The sequence below is a fragment of the Coniosporium apollinis genome, assembly GCF_000281105.1.
Source record: "Coniosporium apollinis CBS 100218 chromosome Unknown supercont1.42, whole genome shotgun sequence".
Lineage (NCBI taxonomy): Eukaryota > Fungi > Ascomycota > Dothideomycetes > Coniosporium > Coniosporium apollinis.
The window spans coordinates 64,441-86,325 of NW_006913304.1; the positions used below are offsets into that span (position 1 = coordinate 64,441).

At 54.9% G+C, this 21,885-nt stretch overlaps 7 protein-coding genes across 7 annotated transcripts; 4 read left to right on the forward strand and 3 right to left on the reverse strand.

Moving 5' to 3' along the window:
- Positions 1-4,436: 4,436 nt before the first annotated feature.
- Positions 4,437-5,099, forward strand: W97_07581 (uncharacterized protein; the record flags this gene model as incomplete). Its single annotated transcript, XM_007785450.1, has 1 exon — positions 4,437-5,099. The coding sequence occupies one exon, from the start codon at positions 4,437-4,439 to the stop codon at positions 5,097-5,099; it is 663 nt and encodes a 220-aa protein (XP_007783640.1).
- Positions 5,100-5,482: 383 nt separating this feature from the next.
- W97_07582 (uncharacterized protein) lies at positions 5,483-7,204 on the reverse strand (the record flags this gene model as incomplete). The annotated part of the gene is made up of 4 exons (XM_007785451.1): positions 5,483-5,709; positions 5,768-6,782; positions 6,828-6,868; positions 6,937-7,204. The coding sequence occupies 4 exons, from the start codon at positions 7,202-7,204 to the stop codon at positions 5,483-5,485; spliced, it is 1,551 nt and encodes a 516-aa protein (XP_007783641.1).
- Positions 7,205-8,049: 845 nt separating this feature from the next.
- W97_07583 (uncharacterized protein) lies at positions 8,050-11,130 on the reverse strand (the record flags this gene model as incomplete). Its single annotated transcript, XM_007785452.1, has 9 exons — positions 8,050-8,778; positions 8,832-9,001; positions 9,053-9,220; positions 9,271-10,089; positions 10,159-10,488; positions 10,547-10,602; positions 10,656-10,737; positions 10,790-10,886; positions 11,017-11,130. 9 exons carry the CDS (start codon positions 11,128-11,130, stop codon positions 8,050-8,052), a joined length of 2,565 nt encoding a protein of 854 aa, XP_007783642.1.
- A 3,211-nt stretch (positions 11,131-14,341) lies between these two features.
- Positions 14,342-15,246, forward strand: W97_07584 (uncharacterized protein; the record flags this gene model as incomplete). Its single annotated transcript, XM_007785453.1, has 3 exons — positions 14,342-14,831; positions 14,893-14,967; positions 15,023-15,246. 3 exons carry the CDS (start codon positions 14,342-14,344, stop codon positions 15,244-15,246), a joined length of 789 nt encoding a protein of 262 aa, XP_007783643.1.
- A 1,249-nt stretch (positions 15,247-16,495) lies between these two features.
- Positions 16,496-18,153, forward strand: W97_07585 (uncharacterized protein; the record flags this gene model as incomplete). The annotated part of the gene is made up of 3 exons (XM_007785454.1): positions 16,496-16,779; positions 17,115-17,305; positions 17,366-18,153. 3 exons carry the CDS (start codon positions 16,496-16,498, stop codon positions 18,151-18,153), a joined length of 1,263 nt encoding a protein of 420 aa, XP_007783644.1.
- Positions 18,154-18,914: 761 nt separating this feature from the next.
- W97_07586 (uncharacterized protein) lies at positions 18,915-21,051 on the reverse strand (the record flags this gene model as incomplete). Its single annotated transcript, XM_007785455.1, has 2 exons — positions 18,915-20,928; positions 20,978-21,051. 2 exons carry the CDS (start codon positions 21,049-21,051, stop codon positions 18,915-18,917), a joined length of 2,088 nt encoding a protein of 695 aa, XP_007783645.1.
- A 74-nt stretch (positions 21,052-21,125) lies between these two features.
- W97_07587 (uncharacterized protein) lies at positions 21,126-21,793 on the forward strand (the record flags this gene model as incomplete). Its single annotated transcript, XM_007785456.1, has 3 exons — positions 21,126-21,262; positions 21,318-21,620; positions 21,673-21,793. The coding sequence occupies 3 exons, from the start codon at positions 21,126-21,128 to the stop codon at positions 21,791-21,793; spliced, it is 561 nt and encodes a 186-aa protein (XP_007783646.1).
- Between the last annotated feature and the right edge of the window lie 92 nt (positions 21,794-21,885).

The following is a 21,885-nucleotide window of genomic DNA, read 5'->3' on the forward strand; positions in this document are numbered from 1 at the left end:
AGGACAGTTTTATATGACTTACGTATTGGGCCGAAGAGGACTTAAACTGTCACTTAAAGCTTGATCGCATAAAGGTGTGAAGAGTAAACAAATTCCAATTCGATAGTTGCTTCTAGGTGAGTTCATGTTGGGGTACCGTTGAGCAGTATATAGAATGAAGGGTAGAAGATTTTCTTTGGGAACAATTGTGGGTGCTGTTAAAGAAAAGGCACCTGCAAAGCAGAAACGTTTGCAGGCTCTACCGGTCAAGGGTCTCATCCCAGGCTTCTTCCCGTCTTTGAGCCGCATTAAGCCCGGATTCGAATTATGTACGACAAGCACGAAAGGCATATCCGAGCGTATACAGGCCTCATCATTCTTCATTACCCTCAACGTGCACATACATAGGCATCGTCTGCAAGCAGGAATGCTCAAATCGTCATGGCACTTAGTACGATGTGAGCAAGGAAGCATCATCATCTACGACCTTTAAGGGAGGCACGCATCACGAACTGTTATCAAAATGGTCGGTAGATGAAACTACCGTGCTTCGCCATAGCAACATAAGAGGTTCACGGAAAGGAGAAATAATTGGAATTGATGTACAGGAATAGCTTCCTAGAATCGACGGGCTTCACATTCTAGTATGCATGCGGAAGGTGTATGGGACTGTGCTGCTACATGCATACTCGGTAAGGCAACGAATTGTTGGTCTTGAGATCTACGGCCTAGGAGCTGGAATACTGATTTGAGTAAGCTTTTACCTATGGATGCCCGATTTGATGTCCACGTGCGAGGATCTAAGGAAGATTTTCGCAAAGGGTTGTACCAGCCTGGACAATGATCGGCGTATAAGGAAGTGAAAAGGGATCAACCGAATTTCCGAGTGTACTCCAGTCAAAATGCTGACAACGGAAGGACGATTGAGAAATCTCCAGCTCCAATCGTAACACGTCCTATAGCGTGCTTGCATGACATGATTGTTGTGATAAGGCGTCGCCCAAAAACCTGATTCCACAAATTGGGAGAGCGGACAGATGTAAGAACAGCCGGAGAGTCCGTAAGAATAAAGCCACAAAGGGCTGCAACAAACTGAGCATTGAAGGGTATGTCAGAAGAGGCAAAAATTTGGCGACACCTGTGAGGAAGCTCTATCCCGCTACGCGGGTGCATTGCATCATGAGCCATGTGCGACCGAAGAGTTAATCGCACGGAGGTATGTGACCCCGCCGGTAATGAATGCGATGTGCAGAGGTTTTGATTTCGTGCAGATCGTAAGTTTTAGGTATACGGAGCGTTATGCTTGATGCGTAGTAGTCCGGATGTCCAATGGCCAGTGCGTCGTCCCTCACCAGCGTCGTCCTCTAGTCTTGCGTTCCAGTAGACCGTCGGAACCAACGAAAGAATGTCCGCCGTTCTGGCGTTGGTGCTTGACGATCGCTGGCGGATGGACTACTGTTGGAAGCTGGATCACTATCAGAGGCTTGATCCATGTCCGAAGCTTGACGAATGCTTAGAGTCTGGTCACCTTCAGGGGCTTGGGAACCTCCTGAAGCTTTGCTCTCTTCGCGGCCTTTACTGATTTTCGGAGCTGGATTACCATTCGGAGCTTGGTTGGTGTCTAAACTCTGAGTGCCAGTGGTTAACCGAGAGTGACTAGGAGCCCGATGAGCGCTGGGAGCTTGACTATCATTTGGATTTGGGTTGTGATCTGAGGCTTGAGGGCCATGAGGAACATGTGCACCTTGCGAGGGTTGATGATTCGCGGGCGGCTGGATATATTCTGCTTCGACCGGCGAATAGGCAACGGGCGTTGAAGTAACCAGGGCAAGCATGATACTCCTTCGGACAACCTCTCTCAAGTAACTCAGCACTTTGACGCCGATTTCCTCGCTACTCATAAGACACCTTGGAAGTGACGGACTTCCTCGTTTAGCGCAAAGACAGGTTGGAAAGGTGAACATATTATGCGCACCATACCACAAACGATGGTGTAGTTCATCCATCGTGGGAGCCTCCGCGGTTTGTTCAGCTATCTTCATGAATAGCGTGTGCAGTTGCTTCCACCTTGTGTTCGTGTCCAGGATATCCGGAATATCGCCTACTTTGACTAGTATGACATACACGAATGTAGCAACATATAGTTCGGCATGCCCCAGCGCGATACGTCGACCACCCTCCCAGGTTACGGTCTCAGGCAAGCCAAGCTCATGGAAGTGTTTTGCGCGCGCGCATGCATAGCGGAAGCCAAATCGAGGATCATCGGACAAACAACGCGCTCCATAATATTCAGGGAAGATGACTGGTGTGAGATGCGCCGAACAACGGGGGCACCTGAGTGCTCGTCTGCGGTTGATTTGGCCCCAATCATGAATGCAGAGGTAGCAAAAAAAGTGGCCACAATTTAGCTGGATGATAGCCTGATGTGGTTGTGTGCCATCAATAGGGACGTCGTTCAAACAGCGAGCGCAAGTCCGATCTTCAGGCCGAACAACAATCGGTGGCACAGGATGGCCGATGGCGTATATAACGTTATCGTGAGTCATGCGGACTGCACCATGGCGTTGAGAGTAGGAGTATGTAAAATTCATGAAGCTGCGGAGCAAGCATACGCGCCCTGAGCGTTCGAATTAACCTGCGAGAGGCGTCGGTGGAGAGGAGAATATAAAATATCGCGAGGCGCGTTTGGTAATCGCAGCACAATGTGAAATATAGGTAGTTTGACGAAAAGATTGGCGGCAAGGGGTCTTAGATACTGTTTGTGAGGCGTCGCGGGGTAGGACGACTCAATCCAGGGTTGATGGCTGCGCTAGCTTCTCATGGCTAGCTCACTTGGTGGTAAGCAAAAAGGGAAAAGGGGCGCGCCGCTTTTCGGAATGGCGTTACCGGACATCCCGAAGGAGCGAAAATCTTCGGGTCCCTGCAGAGAGACACCAACCTTAATTTCAGTTCACAAAGGTCCCTCCGTCGAATGCTGTCGCTCCGCTATCATCATTGTAACGGCTGCTTCATATATTCCACGTTGCACGGGCAGGGAGGCATCAAGGGAAGAACTCAACGACGAGTTCTTACGTCAGGGCCTGATCGCCTGCCGAGGATGATTCGAGTCGCGCTTTGACGACCGACGTCTGGAATCAATATCAGCACAGGATTCTCTATGCTGACGAGCCGCGTGAGATTCGCGCTCAGATTACGCTTACATATTGCCCTCAGTGGCTTGTATATAGAATAAGGGGACATAAACCTCCATCGAGTGTGTCGCCATTGTGTCTCTGAGTGTGCGTTTCGAACGGGGCCTTCAAATCGGATGTGGCTTCGGACGTGGCTTGATGCGTGGCCTCACATGTACTGTCAACACCAAAAGCGCGTTGAGCATTTCATCTATCATCCATATTCTTGCCACTTCTGCACGGCTTCTCCTGCTGCTGTGTTGGTGCGCGATGGAATCCCGTTTCCCTAGAGCTCTAAGTGTGTCTCCAAGTGCATCTCCAAGTGTATCTCAGCATGTGTGTTCAGGTTCAGTATGACTTCGGATGTGTTTTCAACTATGGAACCACAAGCGCGGCCACGACCAAAAGCCCGTTGAGCGTTTTATACATTATCTCTACTCTCAATGCTCTTGCACGGCTTCTCGTGTTGATGTATCGGCGCTTGGTGGCATTCCGCTTACCGAGCGCTCCGATAAGCCTTCCCTCCATCCTCGGAGGCTTGCATGGTATGGCGTTTCTAGCGACCAGAGTCTACGGCCAGACGCTGCAGGCTCGGGAATGTCATAATCGTATAGCCGACGATCTTTGAGGCTTAGAATCATCTTCTGTTCTTCAGGACTCGTGAGGTTCTCAACGGAGTCTTTTGCATGCATGTAATGTAGCGAGACACTTGTAGCAATCGTACCTCCCAGTCATGCGCGGCGCAGATATGTAGATTTTCTCTGATTCGATAACAAGTTGATCTCTCTCAACCTTCTGATGACTACGGATTTTGCAGGTGCCTCATTACGTTGTTTCTCGGTACCTTTTCGTGGTTTTCCGCTGGAGCAGCTTCGGCCCCCGAATCGACGCCGCTCCTTCCTCGAGAGTGTCGTCCCTTCCTGCTTGGCACGCACGGGGTCCGTGAGCGACTGATGCATTAAAAACTTTTCCTGCTTCCTGTCGGCCTTCACTCTTCGAACCAAGTTCTTTCGAGTTGCTAGACCCTACCACTGCAACAAAGTTTTCGTGCACTTCTCGATTCAAAAAATCGATATGAAATTCTTCACCGTGTTTGCCGTTATGGCATTGGCGCTGCTCTGCTGCGCAAAAGGTATGTGTCTTTAACTCCACCTATCGCCTCGAGCAAGGAGCTACGAATTGCTAGTTCCAGCTTCTCTAGTCGAGTATAGCCTTTGAGCTTGTTGCTGGAAAAGCGATTCTTGCCGCAGTAGAATTTCGGGATATTGATAATGAATACAGACTACGATGATAAGCATCAGCACCAAGTTCGCCGCTATAGGCCAGCCACAATGCCTTGTCTTTAAGTTTCCCTTCGGCACCCTCGCGATGATGAAGCCATTTCTCATCCCCTGCCCCTCCTCCGCGATCTTCACTACCGCCTCCTCCACGACCTCCACCACCGCATCCGCTCCGACAACCACCACCTGCCCGCCCTGCCCCTGCGCTCCGCTCGCCGTTTCGTCCGCCCTCGCCTCCGCCACCACCGCTGCCGCCGCCGCACCCACGCCGACGATGATGACGACGACCACCACCACCAACGCCGCAGCCGCCACAGTATCCCCCTCGGCCGACGATGAGAAGCCTTATGGCCCTTCGTTTTTGTGGCCTCTGGTCGCCATAGTATCGGTCGCCCGTGCCTCCACGGCGGAGATGACGCGCTGGCAAGGATGGGTTGTGCGGTTTGCCCGTTTCGTGCGTGGGTACCGAATACATGGGGTGCGGCGCTTCCGCTACGTCGTTCCGGAGCTCATCTATGTTCTCCTCGGTCTTGGCGTGCTGCTTCTTTGGCTGTCCCCGTTTCTTGTCGTGGTGCAAGTTGGCAGGTCTTTTTGGGTGGACGTCCTGAAGCCGAGCTATGGCGAGGAGGAGCCGGCGCTGGAAGAAGAGGAGGAGGAGACACTCTTCTAGAGATTTGAACTAGAGTCGCTGTATCACGTGTAGTCTTCCGAGATGATGACAAACTATTCTCCTTGCTAAGACATGTGCTGGCCATCAGACTATCGTGTATCTGCGCTGATGTTAACTGATGTAAGGTACTCTAAGCAAACCAGTTGTAATCTCGTACGGTCCAAGGCACAGAAGCCTAAAGCTTAGCTGCCCGAACGCCAGTTCCATATCCAGGATACTTCAGGTAATTGATATGTGAAAGCGCGAGACTGCAGCATGACCGCAACTTCAGCTCGGTTGCATCTCTATGCACGGATATCTCAGGTCAAACGCCCACCCCGCCTCATGTGTATCCAAACACAAGCAATCCACCATCACACCCAATCGCCCAAAGCACCCAGGTCCTAGCTTCCCCACCCGGCCATCCTAAACTGCGGCTTACTCACGCTCCCGTACTTTGCCTGCCAGGCAAAGAAATACAACAGCGCCGCAAGCGGCTGTCCCACAAGACAGAAACTGACCCAGAAGATGATGTTGCCCGTCACTTTCCCGCGGATACCCTTCATGCGCCGCAGCGGGTCCGTGAGGGCGATGAGGGGGAGCTGGAACATCATGCCTGCAAAGGCGACGCCTGATTTTCACATCAGCACTCCGGCGAATGTGACGCTACGGAGAGGGAGAAGACCTACCAAGGATATTATGCGTCGGGACGCCAACCAGCAGCTCATGCAGCACGCCCGAGAAGATGAAGACGATGATCTGCGCCACCTGTTTCGGGCATCCGCGGCCCACGAGCGGCGAGTACACATGCCTTCGCATGAAGTGGTACACGGGCTTGTTCCACGTAGTCCAGTATGTGCGAATACTGCTCGTGTTCCACCAGTCGGTGTAGAACTCCCTGTCGCCGAACCTCAGCACCTCGGCCAGCGCGTTCAGGAAGCTCTGAAAGAGCGCGAAGAAGCCCGCGAGCCAGCAGAAGAGGCTGATGGTCGAGAGCTTCATCAGCCGCTCGAGGATGGACGTCAGATCCAGCGTCGAGATCTTGTCCAGCGAGTTCTGCAGCAGCGGCGCCGCGTACTGCGCCGAGGCGATCCAGATGACGATGCTCAGCCCTACGAACTCGAGCACGCGCCGGAAGACAAAGGGCCAGCGGATCCTCTCGGTTCGCGGATATACGGGCTGGTAGCACAGCGTCGGTGCCCACCAGAAGTACGCCAGGTTCTTGAGCGTGACGTTACGCGGGTACGGGCAACTCTTGTATAGGTCAGGCAGCGCGCCGGTGGAGGATGGCGAGAGCAGTGCATGGCGCAGATCCCGATTTGTAAAGGCGTACGAACATGTCTTGAGCCAGACAATGACGGCGTGCATCTCGCAGAGCGTGCCGATGCCGGGGTGGTGGATGTAGTAATAAACGACCGTCGTCGCGATGATGAGGTTCAGCGTGGCATTCACGCCGTGGGCGAGTGCAATTAGCTTCCACGTCGACAGGAAGCTGCGCCGCTGCTTCTCTCGGCTGTCTGCGGTGTTGGGGTCTTCCTCTGCTTTCTTCATGCGCGCTAGGGCGCCCTTGGCTTGCTGTGCGGCCGCTAGCTCGATGATGTAGGCGACGAATAGGTGGCAGGGCACCGAGAAGTATAGGATCGACCCATAGATTACGTCTTGTCGGCTGTAGTCGTGGCATCGGATGCAGATCAGCACACCGTACTAAGCCCGTTAGCCAAGCCGTCGGAGCATTGGGGGGAGCTTTACTTTTCGGAAGTTCTCTATCATCAAGCGGACGTTCGAAACGACTAGCGGTACGCGACGTCAGTCCGTATCTTGACTCCCACTCGGGCCTATATCCGCATGTTGGGCTTACTCAAAACAAGCGCCATCAGATTCCTGAAGCCCGCAAAATTGTGCGGCCTATCGGCATCCTCGCTCAGGTAGGACGTCTTTCGATCGGCGTGCACTGCGAAAACATGCTTGTATTTGCTTTCTAGCCCTCGCGAGGACGGGCGTGAGGTGACACCGTTGGCGTGCCCGTCCTGCGTCTTGCTCTCTACAGGGCTCTCAAGTCCCGCGTTGCTCGGGGCTTCGTGGCTGGTGTGAATTGCCGTCTCTGCTGTGTCAATGAATGTGGACATGGCTCATAGTGGTGCGTTGTTCGGCGGGCTGTCAATTCCTCGTAGGTCCGTTGGGCGTGGATAAGAATGTTCGAGGAATGCGATGTCGGGGAGGTTCTGGGGGACACAAAGCTAGCAAGGCGACGAGGATGCTCGAGAGACGGGCTCAGTGTCGAACTGCGGCGAGACAATGCTGCACCATGGCAGAGGACGGGTGGATGAGAGATTCGCCATCGTTCCTAAAAATGCTTGGGGCATTCCCTTTGGAGCTACGACTAAGGTTTGGCATGTGGAGCGGGGAGTCGCACACCCGTTGGGACTTTTCCCGCGTTGGCTCCCGCCGCTAGTGGCTGCCCCTCGTGGCGTCAACGAAAGCTGCGAGCAGTCCCTACGGTACCACTTCTTCCCTTATCATGCCTGTAACACATGGGCGATCTTGTAGTCTGGCGATATTTGCTACCTCAGGGAATAGACACTGAACCTCGATGCCAACACATTCAATGTCTCATATGGCTAGGGAGGGCTACATGCTGGCGTGCTAGACGTGTGTGCAACATCACTTCAAGCGCCGTTAGAGAATCGCGTATTGTCCGCAGCAGAGGGTGCCAATTGCTTGGGTATCAACTTTTGGATTCTTCTTCTCTAGAACGACCCCACCGACAACCCACTCAAAGTCATCTCCAACCCGTATCGTGCCGCTGCAAAGGCACCGCCCTGTGTGGAGAGGAAGAAAGGCAAGAACAAGAAGGTGTTTGATAGCTCTGCCATGTGGACGAAGCCGAGCGACACATCAGATACAGAACCGCTCCTACACTGGAAACGCCATCCTTACTTACAACGCCGCCCTGAAGGCTCGCTATTCAACCCTACTCCGCACTGTCATGATTCGTCGCGCCCTTCATGCTGAGCGAGATAGCGATTTTCTTGGGCGGCCCATCCTTGCCGCTGTTGATGCTCTTTTTCCGGCGGAGTATATTGCTGCTGTTGGAAGCGTTACTTGAAGCGGTACTGCCGGCGCTGCTGACGGATGAGCTGCGGCGTTTCGTGAGCGTCGACAGCTTGCCGAGCTCGTCTTCCTCGTCTTCCTCTCTCCGCCGCTTCTCCGCCAGGCGCTCTGGAGGCGGAGCTTGGGGTACCGGCGTCTGTTCTCGCTGCGGCGAGTCTGAGGGCTCGGCGGCCGGTTGCGATTCCTTAGCAGGGGTACGCTGTGGCAATGTTTCCATGGCGTCTTCCTCGTCGTCAGGGTAGTTCACGAGAGGGCGTACTGGGGAAGCGCCGTTTGCTGCAGGTTTGACGTCAGGGATTCTGTTTTCGTCCTCTTCGTCTTCGTTGTCGGAGCCGTTGAAGTAAGCTTCTTCCTCGGCGTCGGTATCTTTGAGGCCTTGCCACCTTTGCCCACCGTTGATTATCCCTCTGTTCGGTGTATCGGTCTCTTGGCTTGTGAAGGATTGGTCCGCATCCTGGGTGGGGAACGACTGCTCCTTGTATTGCTCGTACTTCGATATCAGGCCCTGGAACGTGTCGACGTAGGTGATATTCTCGAGCTGCGTTCTGTACTCCTCAACGATGTGAGTGACACAAGCTTTGACGTTCTCCTAGGTCCGGGTTAGCGTTGGTTTGTATACGACGAGCCTGAAGTAGCATGTACCCGCTTGATGAACTCGAAAAATTCGAGACAGACAGAGTTCAAGAGGTTGTCTCGAGGCATCGTATCGAAAAGTATCTTGAGAATCGGGTCGAATAGGCGATTCGTCGTGATTTGTCGATTGTGAAATTCGTCCTGGAGACCTATACAGTTGCGGAAGTATTTGAGTGCAGCTTCCCTAGTCGTCAGCGTTCGTGTTGGGTGTTAAGGGAGACTGTGCTCACTGAGTTTGAGGTGCTTCTCTGGACACGCCATGAGCTGCGCTACCCGCGAGTGAAGGCCTTCGGAGAGGATGAAAAATTTGCTTCTGAAGGCGTGGTTCTTGATGAAAAAGCACAGCATCTCAACGAGATGTGAGTATAGCGTAACCTCCTGGATGTTCAGATTCTCCACTAGAACGCGGGTCAGTGATGCGCTTCACATCCAGACTTTGTACACATACTAGACTCTCGACCCTCAAGATCCTTAAGGGGCTGGAAGAGCTTCTTCGCCGATTCATCGTAGAAGCTCTGAATGAAACTGTCTGTTTGCGGTCCAGTGGGCGGTCCGCCTCGCATCTTCATCAGGAAGTCGCTATTTGAGCGTCCCAGTGTCTCCATCGACGCAGAGTTTGCATTCGGGTCAAGCAGGACCCTGATAGCTTCCGCCATCTGATGTTTGACGCCAAGGTCAGTCTCAACCAGAAGCAGCTCGATAAGGGTGTCGGTCAACGGCTTCGTCTTCTCGTTGATGGCTTTGAAGATATGGCCCCGCATCATCAACGGATCGTAGTCGATCAACGCCACGAGAATTTCGGTGCCCGCTATTCGCACGGAGGCATCTTGATGGCGCAGTGCGAATGTGATTACAGTGAAAAGTCCACCGGATATGAAGTTAGTGTATAGTTGTGTCCGAGCATTTGCCTGGAGGCTTTTTGCAATCGAGCAGCATTGTTGAATGAACAGGACCGCATCCTTCTTCCGCTGTGCGTCCATAACCTGGGGACTGAAAATGCCGAACAACTCCCGCAAAAATGCTGCATTGCCTTGAAGATGCGTAACAATGTCGACTTGGTGGAAAAAGATCAAAGAATTCAGGACCCCAAATGTGGGATCGTCGAGTATGCGGGCAAGGACGACGTCTTTTAGGTACTGCAGCCGGTATGTATAGTGGATTTTCTTTCTTATGTTGGGGTCTTCTATGGGCACAACCTCCTTGAAGCGACTGTCGTCGGAGAGGTATTGGCGATGGTTTGCCTTGTGGCTGGGGAAGTCTGGGTCATCTGCGGTCATTGATGGTTAGCGTCTCATCTCTGGAGAGAATTCACTCCGCATTGGCTGCCCAGTCTTACATTCCAGAGCACCTACGACCCCTAGGATAACCTCGTCCGTAACAACGTATTCGATGATGGAAGTGTCGTTGAGCAGGATGAGCATCTTCATGATGTTGCAGAGACGGTGAAGGTCCGAAAGGCTCTCGAGGTCCTCTGCCAGCTCGACAAGCGGGACCAGCTTGGCGATATAGTCCATCCGCACAATGAATTTTGCCAGCGCGTCTCGGCCTGGTGGACTGCTGTTGGCTGCGCGCATCATGTTCTCGATGTCCGGTAACAGGCCAAGTTCCGGCGGGGGGAGCATTATCGGGTTGAGGTTGTCTATCGCGTCGTCGGAGATACCATCGTCTACATATCATGCAGTTAGTAGGGAAAGCTTGACGAGAGTACAAAAGGGAAGCCGCACCTGGTCCCCCCGGTCCTGCCGCTCCAAGACGCTGCTGTACATCACTGACGAAATCCCTGACACCGCTCAGTATGTTTCCACGACATGTCTCTCGACATCATCCACTCACCATATGGCACCACAACCTTCCGGCTCCTGGAAACTGAGCGCCATGTCGGTTCCATTCTGTTCCGTCCATACGATGAGAGTGTCTACGTCAAACCGTCAGCATCCCGCCCGAAAACCTGCTGGAGCGCTGCGTACCTTGCTGCTTCTGGTATCCATCATCCTTCGATATTTTGGTCTCGAGCAATGTGCGATCGGGTTCATCTTCGGATTGAACGCATATTCGCGCTTCGTCCTGTTGACGCGCAAGCGGTTAGCTGATGCGCAGGTACTGCGCCGGCAGTCAGGCCGAGCGCGCAAGTGTAGGAGGGTGGACAGAGGGAAGGTGTGCGCATGGAATCTGGAATGCGGGGAGTATGACTGACGTTGACGATGGATCCGACGCAGAAGCCTGTGCCTCTGTCGAACCAGTCGTTGCTCTTCAGCTCATAGACCTTTACGCGCTTGCGATCGTTTGCCGGCGGAGCGGCCAGGGCCATAATCGAGCTGCTGCGCACTCCCGTCACTCCGGCGTGGGTACCGAGACCCTTCGGAGTGAGAGATGCGGGTGTGTGAGATGGGCTCGATGGCAGGGTCTTGGTGTGCGCAAAGGCGGAGGCTTGGCTGGCTGCGTTCTAATTCGGGACTCGGTCGCTGGTGTTGGGACGGCGCAAGCAAGGCGACTGACAGGCGGAAGGAATGAATGCGCGGGTCAGGGCACACAACGCTTGTGCAGGGTCGCTCTCTGATGGAGAGGCTGCTGCGCGATGGGTTGGCGGCGTAGGGTAAGGTATGATGTAGTGGGATGGATCAGGTCCTGTGGCCGGCTGGTCGCGCGTCTGTCGTGTTTTGCAGCAGGCAGGCTGTGCCGCGGCCGGTGTCAGGGCGTTCTAGCGCCGAGCTACGGGTATGTAGTCAGGTAGTGTGCCAGCGTGCCAGGTATGAGGTAGCGCTCCACGTCGCTCTCTATCGATAGTGAAGTTCAGACCGGCAGTTCACGACATCGGGCCTCGTGGCCGCGCGGGTTACTTTGACAGGGACAGACATGGACAGCCGTGTAAGGCATTCAAAGTTCTCGAGTTGCGAGAGAAGTCACTCCAGATGCCGATGACGCGGTGCAGGACGTGACAAGCGGCTACGCATGATGCAATCCGGATCCCTAAACGGGACCGGCTGCTGGCGATGTCGGGCGTGTGAAGATCATCCGCCTCCCGCATTCCTCGAGCTCGAGGCAGCCTTAAGGCCGCCTGCAGTCAAGCACACTACAACCTAATTCTGTTGCTTGATGACCGAGCTCTCTATACCTATGCCTCTCACCGATGCCCGGTCCTTGCTGGCTTCTCGATCACTGGGCTCACAACGGCTCTTCAAAAGCCTGTTTATTGTTGGAAGTCAATTTAGTGTCGTGCGAGTCAACACCAGCAATCGCGGCAGCTGAAGCAACACCTAGCGTCACATCCCATCTTCTTCGATAATGGTCAAGACTTAAGGTTCACCCTTGCTAAGCTGAGATGCTCCGGACGCGGTCGTCGTTCGCTGGTACGGTAGCCACTATTGAACCAGACTTAAGCATCGGGTCCAGTCAAGCTTTCCCGACAAGCGCGCTACAAACCACGCGTTTGCGGGATCAAATTGAGCAGCCGGTCTGTCTCGAGGCGCTTGTGTATCTTCTAGTCTCCCCTACATTCAAAGCGGCCTGCGTTACGGCTTCTTCCCCGAATAGTGCCCGAAGACTAGATCCCGCTACGTCGCTGGAAGCGCGTGATCCTCAGTTAAGGTAGCCTTGAAACAGAAGCACAGACCAGGTCCATGACGGACAGCCCAAGAGCGAAACGTCTAGTAAGAGGAGACGGCCCGAATTTTTGACTGCCCAGGTGCTTTCTCCCTGCCAAGTCAGTCAGCGAGAGCTGCTCTATCTGGAGTTCGAGCCACAAGAACGGAGCCAGCTTTCTGTCCTCGCACCGAACCACGAAAGCCGATATTAATGACGAATGAGAAGTTCCTGGGCGTTAGGGTACCATCTCCTACCATTGGATCATCTTCCCGACCGTGGGCGATAGCTTTAGTAAAATCTCATCCGGATCAAAAGAAGTCGCTAAACCTAAAAAGCATAAACGGATACAGCACTGCGTTGACCATTGATTGCACACTTTATTGACAGATGTAGTAATCCGGATAGTTGGTCGTTCGGGCGAAAGGAGGCGCATAGAACTTTACGAGTCTATCGCAGCCATAAATGAAGGTGGAATAGTCGTGGCAAAGAATTTGGTAAATGTGATGGAATTGATGAAGTTCGGGGTCTTCCGTCACCAGCTTGGACTGCCAACGCATTGCGCGTGCCTCAACGGCCTTCCAATCCCAGGTCGTTCCGCGAACTCCTGTGGTGGGACCAGGAGGACCAGCGTTGCATGATGCAGTCCGATAAGGCCATCAACCGAGATGCCGGACTCTCTATCAAAAAACTGCGGAAGATTGATACCGTACCTACCCACCTAGGTAGGTACCTAGTAAATACACAACAAGGTGTCAGGCCAGAACACGCCAAAAACACTGCATAGCTGCATCGTAAGGTTTACTTCCATAGCGCAAGGTTGCAGGCACAGTGACAAATCCTCACACGGAGATATACCATGGCAACGGATGATGATATGATGATTCGCATTATCGCGGCATCTCAAACTCCATCAACCAGGGCCGATCTCTTCGCTTAAGACAACTTCCCGAAAGTGGCGCCCATTAACGTTTCGTGCAAGGGACGACCCGGCAAAAGCCACTGTCTCATCTCGAAGGGGGCACGCCAACCAGGATGAGCAAACCGGGGGCTGCTGAAAGTAGCTGACTTCGTGGCAGGGCTACGTTTATTAGGCCTAGTTCAGGGCCAACGGGGATCAGCCAAGTCGTTGAACTCGCTCTCGCCAGGTCCGACATTCAGGCTAAGATATCTTAGTTCCTTGAGCTTGGTGAAGAACAACGGCTGGTAGGTAGGTAGATAGTCTGCCATGGCCAACGCTACCGCAGCGGCCGGCTGCTTGAGAGAACCTTGCGCAAGACGGTCTGATCAGCGTCAGGGCTGGGACAAGCCCATGGATTCGCTCCCGGACAGGCTCTTTATCGCTGCGTCCAACAATAGTGGCGACACACGGTGCAGGTGACGATCCCCTCGATCCGCCACGAGCTGCCATGCCATGGACAAGGCCGTGGGCTGACCTGGTAAAAGTATTCCGCAAGGTACTTAACAAGAGGGGGTGCCGCCAGCCGTATTCCACATCGTCTCTTCCAGGAACCGTACCTAGCCTTCTGTTGCCCGCTTACTCACCATACTCTCGTTTGTTTGATCGTCGTGACCATCACCATTCAAATAGCCAACTGCTTATTGGCCAATTCCAAGACCTGCTCAAGAACAGTCGTTGTGTAAGACAAACCTCTGCCTGTGGATTCTCAGCCAGCACTAGACTTATCGCCACCTTTTTAATCCACTGCTCGCATACGCTCTCTTGGCCGTTTCCATATCAATTTCAAAACAGAGAGGCGGATTGGTATAAGGGATTGGGAACCCCTCAACCGTCCATAATAACCTCCACATAACGAGCTCCCGCTTTCCGTCGCTCAAGGCTTGCCGTCACAGCACATAGGGGTTCGGACACAGTGTCGCTCTTGACATTTGTCCTCGACTCTGAGCTTGCAGCACCCTTACACCCATAATACACAGCCATGTCTTTCTTCAAGAGGATGAAGAACGCCAAAGCGGCGGCGGATCAGCACAAAAGGTCCGCCTCGCAAACAGAGGCTGCAAAGCCCGTGCCATACAAGCATGTCCCTACACATGCTGCTCAGGACGCCATGGCTGGAGCCCCCTCCAACTGGAACTCTGCAGAAAACAAGGCCAGAATCATTGCCCAAAACAAGAGGAGGAGCGCTATGAGTCGGTCGAACAGCGAACAAACACTGAACTCGCGGCCGCTGACGTACGCGAGCAAGAATAGCGCCAGCGACCTGTCCATCGAGTCTGTCATGCATCGTCAGGAGCAGCACTCAGCTTACCATGCCTCGTCGCACTCTCGCGCCACATCACTTGCTCAAAGTGGCTACATGGCACATGGCGGCGCTGGGAAGAAGCAGCAGCACTACTTCAACCACTCTACCGCTTCGTCAGCGGCAATGAAGCGAAGTCCGCTGTCGACGCCTTTTACCGAACGTGAGGGTATGACACATGACAGCCACTGGTCTCCTATTCCGGGCTTTGGCGCTGACGCCTCCAACAGATGACTACCCAGTCGCGCATAGTTCGTCAGGCTCTACCAAGACCAGCTCCAGCGGTTCCGGCACAACATCATCCGGTAATGCCGTCTTTTCCCTGACGCGACAAGTAGGTTTTACTGACAATGCCGATAGACATTCTGGAAATACGACCGTCCCGAGAAAATCACGGCTATGCGGAGCCACTCGCGACCCATGGCCTCCCTGCGGTAACAACCCAGGCGCCGACCGTCTCAGCTTCTTTCGCGCCTGTCCCGATTGTATCGGTGACAGCACCTGTTGAGCCCGTGCCCACACACGAGCGGAAGAGGAGCAGGAGCTGGTTCGGAAAACGGAACTCGGCGGTCGCGGCGTTCTAAGTGTCACAGACACTAAATCTTGATGAAAGTAAAAAGGGGCGGGCTCTACGGCGCAGCTCTGCCAGCACACAGATACGGGCCGGCTCATCCATCTCCTTTGTATCACGACATCTCCCCGCGTAGTTCCTTTACGATTGGCATGTACACCCTGGGCTCTAGCTACATCATGTCAGCTCTGCTTCTCCTGTACGATTTGGTATACATGGATTGCTTTATTACTGGTTGGAGTAGATGGTAACAGCTCGACCGGCTGCGGAAGAGGACGGCAGAAGCGTTGGAGCCGGATGCAACACCATCCTCTAGATAGATTACTCCGAACTACGATACTCAACCCCGCTTGAAGTGTTTCAACGATCCCAGTCTTTTCAGGAACACACTCGGGGAACAGGGTTTGGATGCAGCCGTACACGGCACCAATGATCAAGTTACCAAAATTCCCGCTCTGCGAACAGATATTCTCCGATGGACCGGCACGGATGCTCCCACGCGCTCGGGATGACGAAAAGACTATGAATAGAGCACGGTAGTGCATTCTCCATACGATGCTCCAAGAGTTCGTCCGACAAGCTATCAGGATAACGCAAGGTGCTAGTCAACTCGGGTACCAAACGTGAGCGCCGTTAGATCACCACCATCCGTGCTTGCAGAGCGGTACGGTAAGTGCGCGAATTGTTCGACTCCATGGGCAAGCGCCGATTCAGGGCTGCCTGCAGTGTCGCTCGCGCATTCGAACAAACGATGATCAGGTATTGCGTAGATGCTGCACAGAACTCCACGTGACATATCCATCCATCCATCCATCCATCCCCACGCGAAGCTGCATGTCTCCTGCACCGTGCCGTTTCCGCGCCGCCCGCACACGCAGATCTGCTGGAGACGAGACCTGACGGGAACGTTGAACCAAGCCCAAGACAGCCCAAGCGCTTCCTTCCGGCGATCTAGCCCACCACCAGCACGAACCACCACGCGTAGAAAATCCTGCCAAGCGTGAAAAGTTCAAGATGGCCACTAACGGCGGGATAAGGATGCAGTGTCTTCCCGGGCCATGCAGCTTCCTTCCCTTCCTTCTGCAACCAACCCCCGCGGTCACCATCGACGGCGGCTTAAGTGAGCGACTTCTGGAGTTTTGCGCTCGCTGAATAGGTGGAAAGCTCCAATCGATCTGTATTATTAGCTAGCGATACAGCGCGTCATAGAAGAAACAGCCAGAATTCTTTGGACGACAACGACATCGAGTCAATAGCCGACGATGGCATCTACCAGCGCCCACCCCTTCCCGGCCAAAAGCGCCGCCATCGCGCCCATCGAAGTCGACACGGCGCCCCAGATCCGCCGCAGCTTCGCGGCCTCCCGCAGCGACGAAATCGGCGACGCTGGAAATGCGACGTCGGTTGCGCATGGAGCGCCGGAGCTGGTTGCGAGCGGGTATGGGAGCATGACGACGGAGGAGGCGCCGGTGGTGGAGGAGAGGCCGAAGAGGACGTGGTTTCGTTATATCAAGACGAGGGATTTTTGGATCGTGCTTGTGCTTGGGTGAGTGGGACGGCTCGGCTTTCTTTAGAGGAGGAGGGATGGGGCTGCATGGTGGTTGCGCTTGTGGGTGGAAGGGTCTCTTGGGATTCCCGAGCCCGGGGGATTGGGATTGGGCGTACTTATTGGAAGCCACGTCTCAAGAGAGGACGAGAGGATTGGACTTTGGGTGATGCACTAAGTCCTGGAGCACGGCCTGGATCATGTCCTGAGCTGTCCGCCGATTAGTTCTGACGGGACAGGAGCCGCGAAGGCGCGACTACCGTGCCCATCCTGGCTTTTGATTGCCTGGAGTACGCAGCTAGTGACCACGAAAGCTAATATTGTTTGTACCACAGGCAAATCCTCGCTCTGTGCATCACAAGCACCAACACCTTCTCTGCTCTGCTGGCCGGCAAGGGAACCAGCATTCCCGCTTTCCAAACGCTCTTTAACTACATTCTTCTCAACCTCGTCTACACGAGCATCACCATCTATCGCTACGGGCTCAAAGGCTGGATGCAGCTGCTGTACAAAGACGGCTGGAAATGTGAGCTCCAACTGAATCAAGTCACACGCATCACTAAAGCTAACTAACCCTCGCACCAAGATTTCATCCTCTCCTTCCTCGACGTCGAAGGAAACTACTTCTTCGTCCTCGGCTACCGCTACACCACCATCCTCTCCGCCCAACTCATCAACTTCTGGGCCATCGTAGTCGTCGTCGCCATCTCGCTCATCTTCCTCAAGGTGCGCTACCACCTAACCCAATACCTCGGGATCCTCGTCTGCTGCGCCGGCATGGGCATCCTGCTCGCCTCGGACCACATCACGGGCTCCAACGGCGGCGAAGCGGCCAACCAGCTCAAGGGAGATCTTTTTATTCTGCTCGGGGCCACGTTCTATGGACTTAGCAACTGCTTCGAGGAGTTTCTGGTTAGCAAACGGCATATGTATGAGGTTGTGGGCCAGATTGGGTTCTGGGGTACGATCATTATTGGCGTGCAGGCTGCTATCTTCGATCGTGGGTCGTTTCAGACCGCGGTCTGGGACGGGCAGGTGGGTGGGTACCTCGTTGGATACACACTCATCCTCTCGCTGTTCTATTCGCTTGCGCCGCTCGTTTTCCGCTTGGCGAGCGCGGCCTTCTTCAATATTAGCTTGCTCACGGGCAATTTCTGGGGCGTGGTCATTGGGACTGAGGTTTTTGGGCTGTCGGTCCATTGGATGTATCCCATTGCGTTTGTGCTGATTATTCTGGGGCTGTTTGTATACTTTATGAGCGAGACTGTGCTCGGGGAGGCGAAGAAGCCTTGGTTGGGAGTGAACCAGGAGGCAGGAGTTGCGGGCATTGGCACGGCGAAGAGGAGAGTTGAGAGGCCCGATGCGATTGTTTAGACATGGTAGAAAGGGAGTGTCAGGTTGGATGTGTTGGACCGGAGTGGGCCTGGCGGTGGGGGTGAGTGTAGATGACCAAGGGCTACGAGCAGCTTGCAGGCTGCAAGGAGGATGTGTGCTCGCGCTTATAGTATACTCCGGAAGCTATTAGGGACAAGAACCGTCTAGGTTGGTGAGTACGATCCAGAACGCTAAGTGTTTCCGAGTGATGGAATCCTTGATGCGTTTGGCTGTCCATTCCACCGCCTCCGCGTCCGTGAGCCTACTTCATCAGATTACGTTCACGGTCCCGTTCCCAAAGCGAGCTGCTTGCAGCTGCTCGTCTAATCTACAGTCGCTCCTACATCCCTCTTGGCGTCGAATTACATCTTCGAAAGATTTAGGAGGACCGCTCCAGCTCCAACGCGTTGCCCCTGCGCCTCTCCTTCGTGTTACGGAGCTCTTTCCAGATGCAGCTTTGGAACTCGCTACAACCAACCAACACTACTACAGGACGCTTCAGATCGCACAAGTCGATCCAACGGCGAACCGCATCCCGCCCACGCAGTCGCCGCCGCGGGAAAGCGTCGTCCCAGAGCTAGAGCGTGGCGGAGACGAGCCACAGTTGGTCTCGCGGCTGTCTAATGCCTACAACGGCCGCCATGTCAAGGACCGGCAACCCGTGGTCCCAGCATGCAGCCATCTGGCCCATCGCCAAAGTTCCAGAGGCCGGTCCGGCCTAGCAGTTCGCTCTGACCAGCTACAACATGCAGCCCACTGGCTCAGAGCTTGCTTTCCCTAGCTCCCCCAGGCAGCGCTCCACTCATCATGACCTCTTCTCTATCCCCTCTCCCACGCTCCACCATCTCCCTTCCACCCCTGCTCCCCCACCACGCCACACACCTCAGCGCGCTCTCCGGCCCCATCTCCCCGCTAACCATGACCTCCCAGAACCGTGCCCGGCACACCCGTCGCATCTCCTCGTCCGCAATCGCGTTGACCAGCTCCGCGGAAAGCGGGAGCCACTCGTCGAGGGCGTCCGGGGGCAGGAAAGGCAGTGCATCCAGCAGCGTAAGCGTCAAGACAGCCTGCTCCGAGAGCGGCGGCTGCGGCACCGCGTCCACCGGTTCAGCGGCCGCAGTCACCGGAGCCGTGTCCAGCTTGAGCGGCGCAGACGACGCCTGCAAAGCGCGATGCCGCACCAGCTCGAGCAGCGTCCCCGAGATGTCCGGCTGCGCAGCTGCAAGTTCCGACGGCGGCGCCGTGATCCTCAGGAGCGTCTTGAACGCCAGCCGGAACTGGCGCGGCGACAGGTTGTGCGGAAACACAGCGAACAGCGCGTCGACGTAAAATGGAAGGTAACGAGCAGCCAGTTCCGCGTTCTGCGGCGCGCAGAGCACGGCGAGCACGACGCTGTGCGCGGCTTCGAAGATGGGGAGGAGGGTGCCGTTGTCGGCCGCGGAGAGGTAGGGCGCCGCGGCTGCGAGGAGGAGGGATTCGTTTGTCTGCGGGGAGAGGGCCAGCGTGAAGTGCTCGGCTGTGTTGAGGAAGTAGAGGTCGAGGCAGCGGTCGAGCGGGCGGCTGGGGATGTGGCCGAGCTGGGTGGGCCGGATGGCTTGGAGGAAGGCGTCGGCTTGGGCGGGGTATCGGGTTAGGATGTCGAGGGCGGTTAGGTAGACGAATGTGTATTGTGAGAAGGAATTGGCGCCGAGGCGGGAAGAGATGAAGTAGAGGTTGCGCAGGGTGTGTAGTGCTTGCGTGACGATGATGGGCGCGACGCCGTCGCTTGCGAGGACGGGGTCTCCGAGGATGCGCCCTGTTGCGCTGCGGAGGACTATTACGGTCGCGAAGAGGGCGGTCTTGAGGAGCTTCCATAGTGACGGCAGGGTTTTCTCCCGCGCGTCGTGGTGCAAGACCCTGTCCTCTTCAGACGCATCTACCTCAGATAGCTTGTTGACCCGCCACTGAGTTGTCAAAGCCCTGGCAAAGCCGGCAAGATCGTCCATCAAAGTCTGGATCAACCAAGGATCCTTGACATTTTCCACGGCGTGCGACGTCAGCCTTGAAAGAGGACCCATAGACGACACCAAAGGCCGCGATAGGATCCTCTGGATTTGTTGGTAGGATGTCGCATGAGGCGGCCAGTTGAGCTTTCCCCCAGGCATATGCACAACGTCCAGGTCGACGGCTCCGAGGAAATAGCCGGACTGGAAGCCTTCAGAAGAGAAGAACGCCGTTCCGACCAGAACCGGTAGGAGTCTGTCATAGTCCAGCTGCGCGCGAACATGGTCCGAGAGCACTGGAAACGTGTGGTTCAGTACCAATGCGACACAGTGAGCCCCAAGCTCGTCGCCGTTCCTGGCCTCGTCCAACGCGAGGTTCGTCGCTTGTACTAAGCCCTCCTCCAGCTTCGCGTGTATGCTCTTGAATAGCCCCGGCTCGTCTTGAGTCTGCAATCCCAGCAGCAGACCACCGAGCACCGTCATATGTTTCCATCTTTGGGAGCGCTCGTCGGCGCCTTTGGCGATTGCTCTCACCCACTCCTCCGGTGACAGTCCTCCACTGAGTGGTACTTGTCCTGGTAAGGCAGGTTGCGCTTCTCCATTGAGCTTCGCGACCTCGTGGTTTAGGATGGTAAGGCCAGCGGAGTGGAAGACGCCCATGAAGCGGAGACATGTTCGCAGCCCGTCCGGTCGGTCCCATATAGCAGGCGCAGTTAACAGCTGTGTCGTGAGGAGAGTGACATTGAGAGGATTCGTAAGGGTAGTAAGGAGGGATGCGGCTGTCGCAAGAACCCTGCTCGGATTAGTATCATAAGTGCCGATGCCCGCGCTTGAGGCATTACCTAGGCGTGTCCTGCTGGTCTGTGTAGGTCTGTAGAGACCGTAGTAAAGTTCCCAAGAGCCTGTCGGCAGGCATGGTCACGGTTCGCGTGCTTGAAGCTCGATCTATGGTACATGGCCTATGGAGGGAAGATGTAGAGCATGCTGTCCATGCCTCGGCTCGTGATAGGTACTGTGGTCTGTGCGGTGGTGTTTTGGCAGTTTACCTGGACGTTAAACACCAACCTTCTATTCCAGCTGCTGAAGGCGTTGCGCAGCCCCTGGGATGCCTCAGAGCGCTCGATGAGGTCAGTCAGATAAATCTCGCACTTCCTCGAACCTCAACTGACACGTCTATCCTAGCTTCTTCGACCTCCGTCTCACGGATCCCGCCCCTGCCGACTATGTAGTCCCCTTGTTTCCCTCCCTCTACTGGCCCTTCCCGGTCGGAGGCGACCAGGCAAACTACCTCTACTGCGCCTCCGACATCTGGCGCTTCACCCTAATCTGGACTCTCATCTTTTTCGGGGCCGTCCACCTCGCAACGAGCGGCTACGCCGTCGCCGTCCAGTGGAGGAGCTGGAAGATAATATGGATCGTGCCGATCGTCTATGCTGTTGTGGGGGGAATTGTGGCGGTGATTGCTGGGAGCGTTGTTGGAGGGCTGTGCGTGTGTTTAAGGCTGGATTGGACCCGCACAAGTGCTGACGATTGCTAGGCTGGGCGGCGTGTATAATGCCGGCTACTTGAGGATGTCGACGTGGATACCGTTCGTCTGGGCCTTCATCTGCACACTGGTCCTCATCCTGTCTTCCTTCGCTATCCAAGGCGGGTTATGAGCAAACCAAATCAATTTCATCAGAAAACTGCGTAGCCATAGCACAGTTAGAGGTCGAGTTGATACGCCATGGCTCTCGGCTTCGAATTTAGC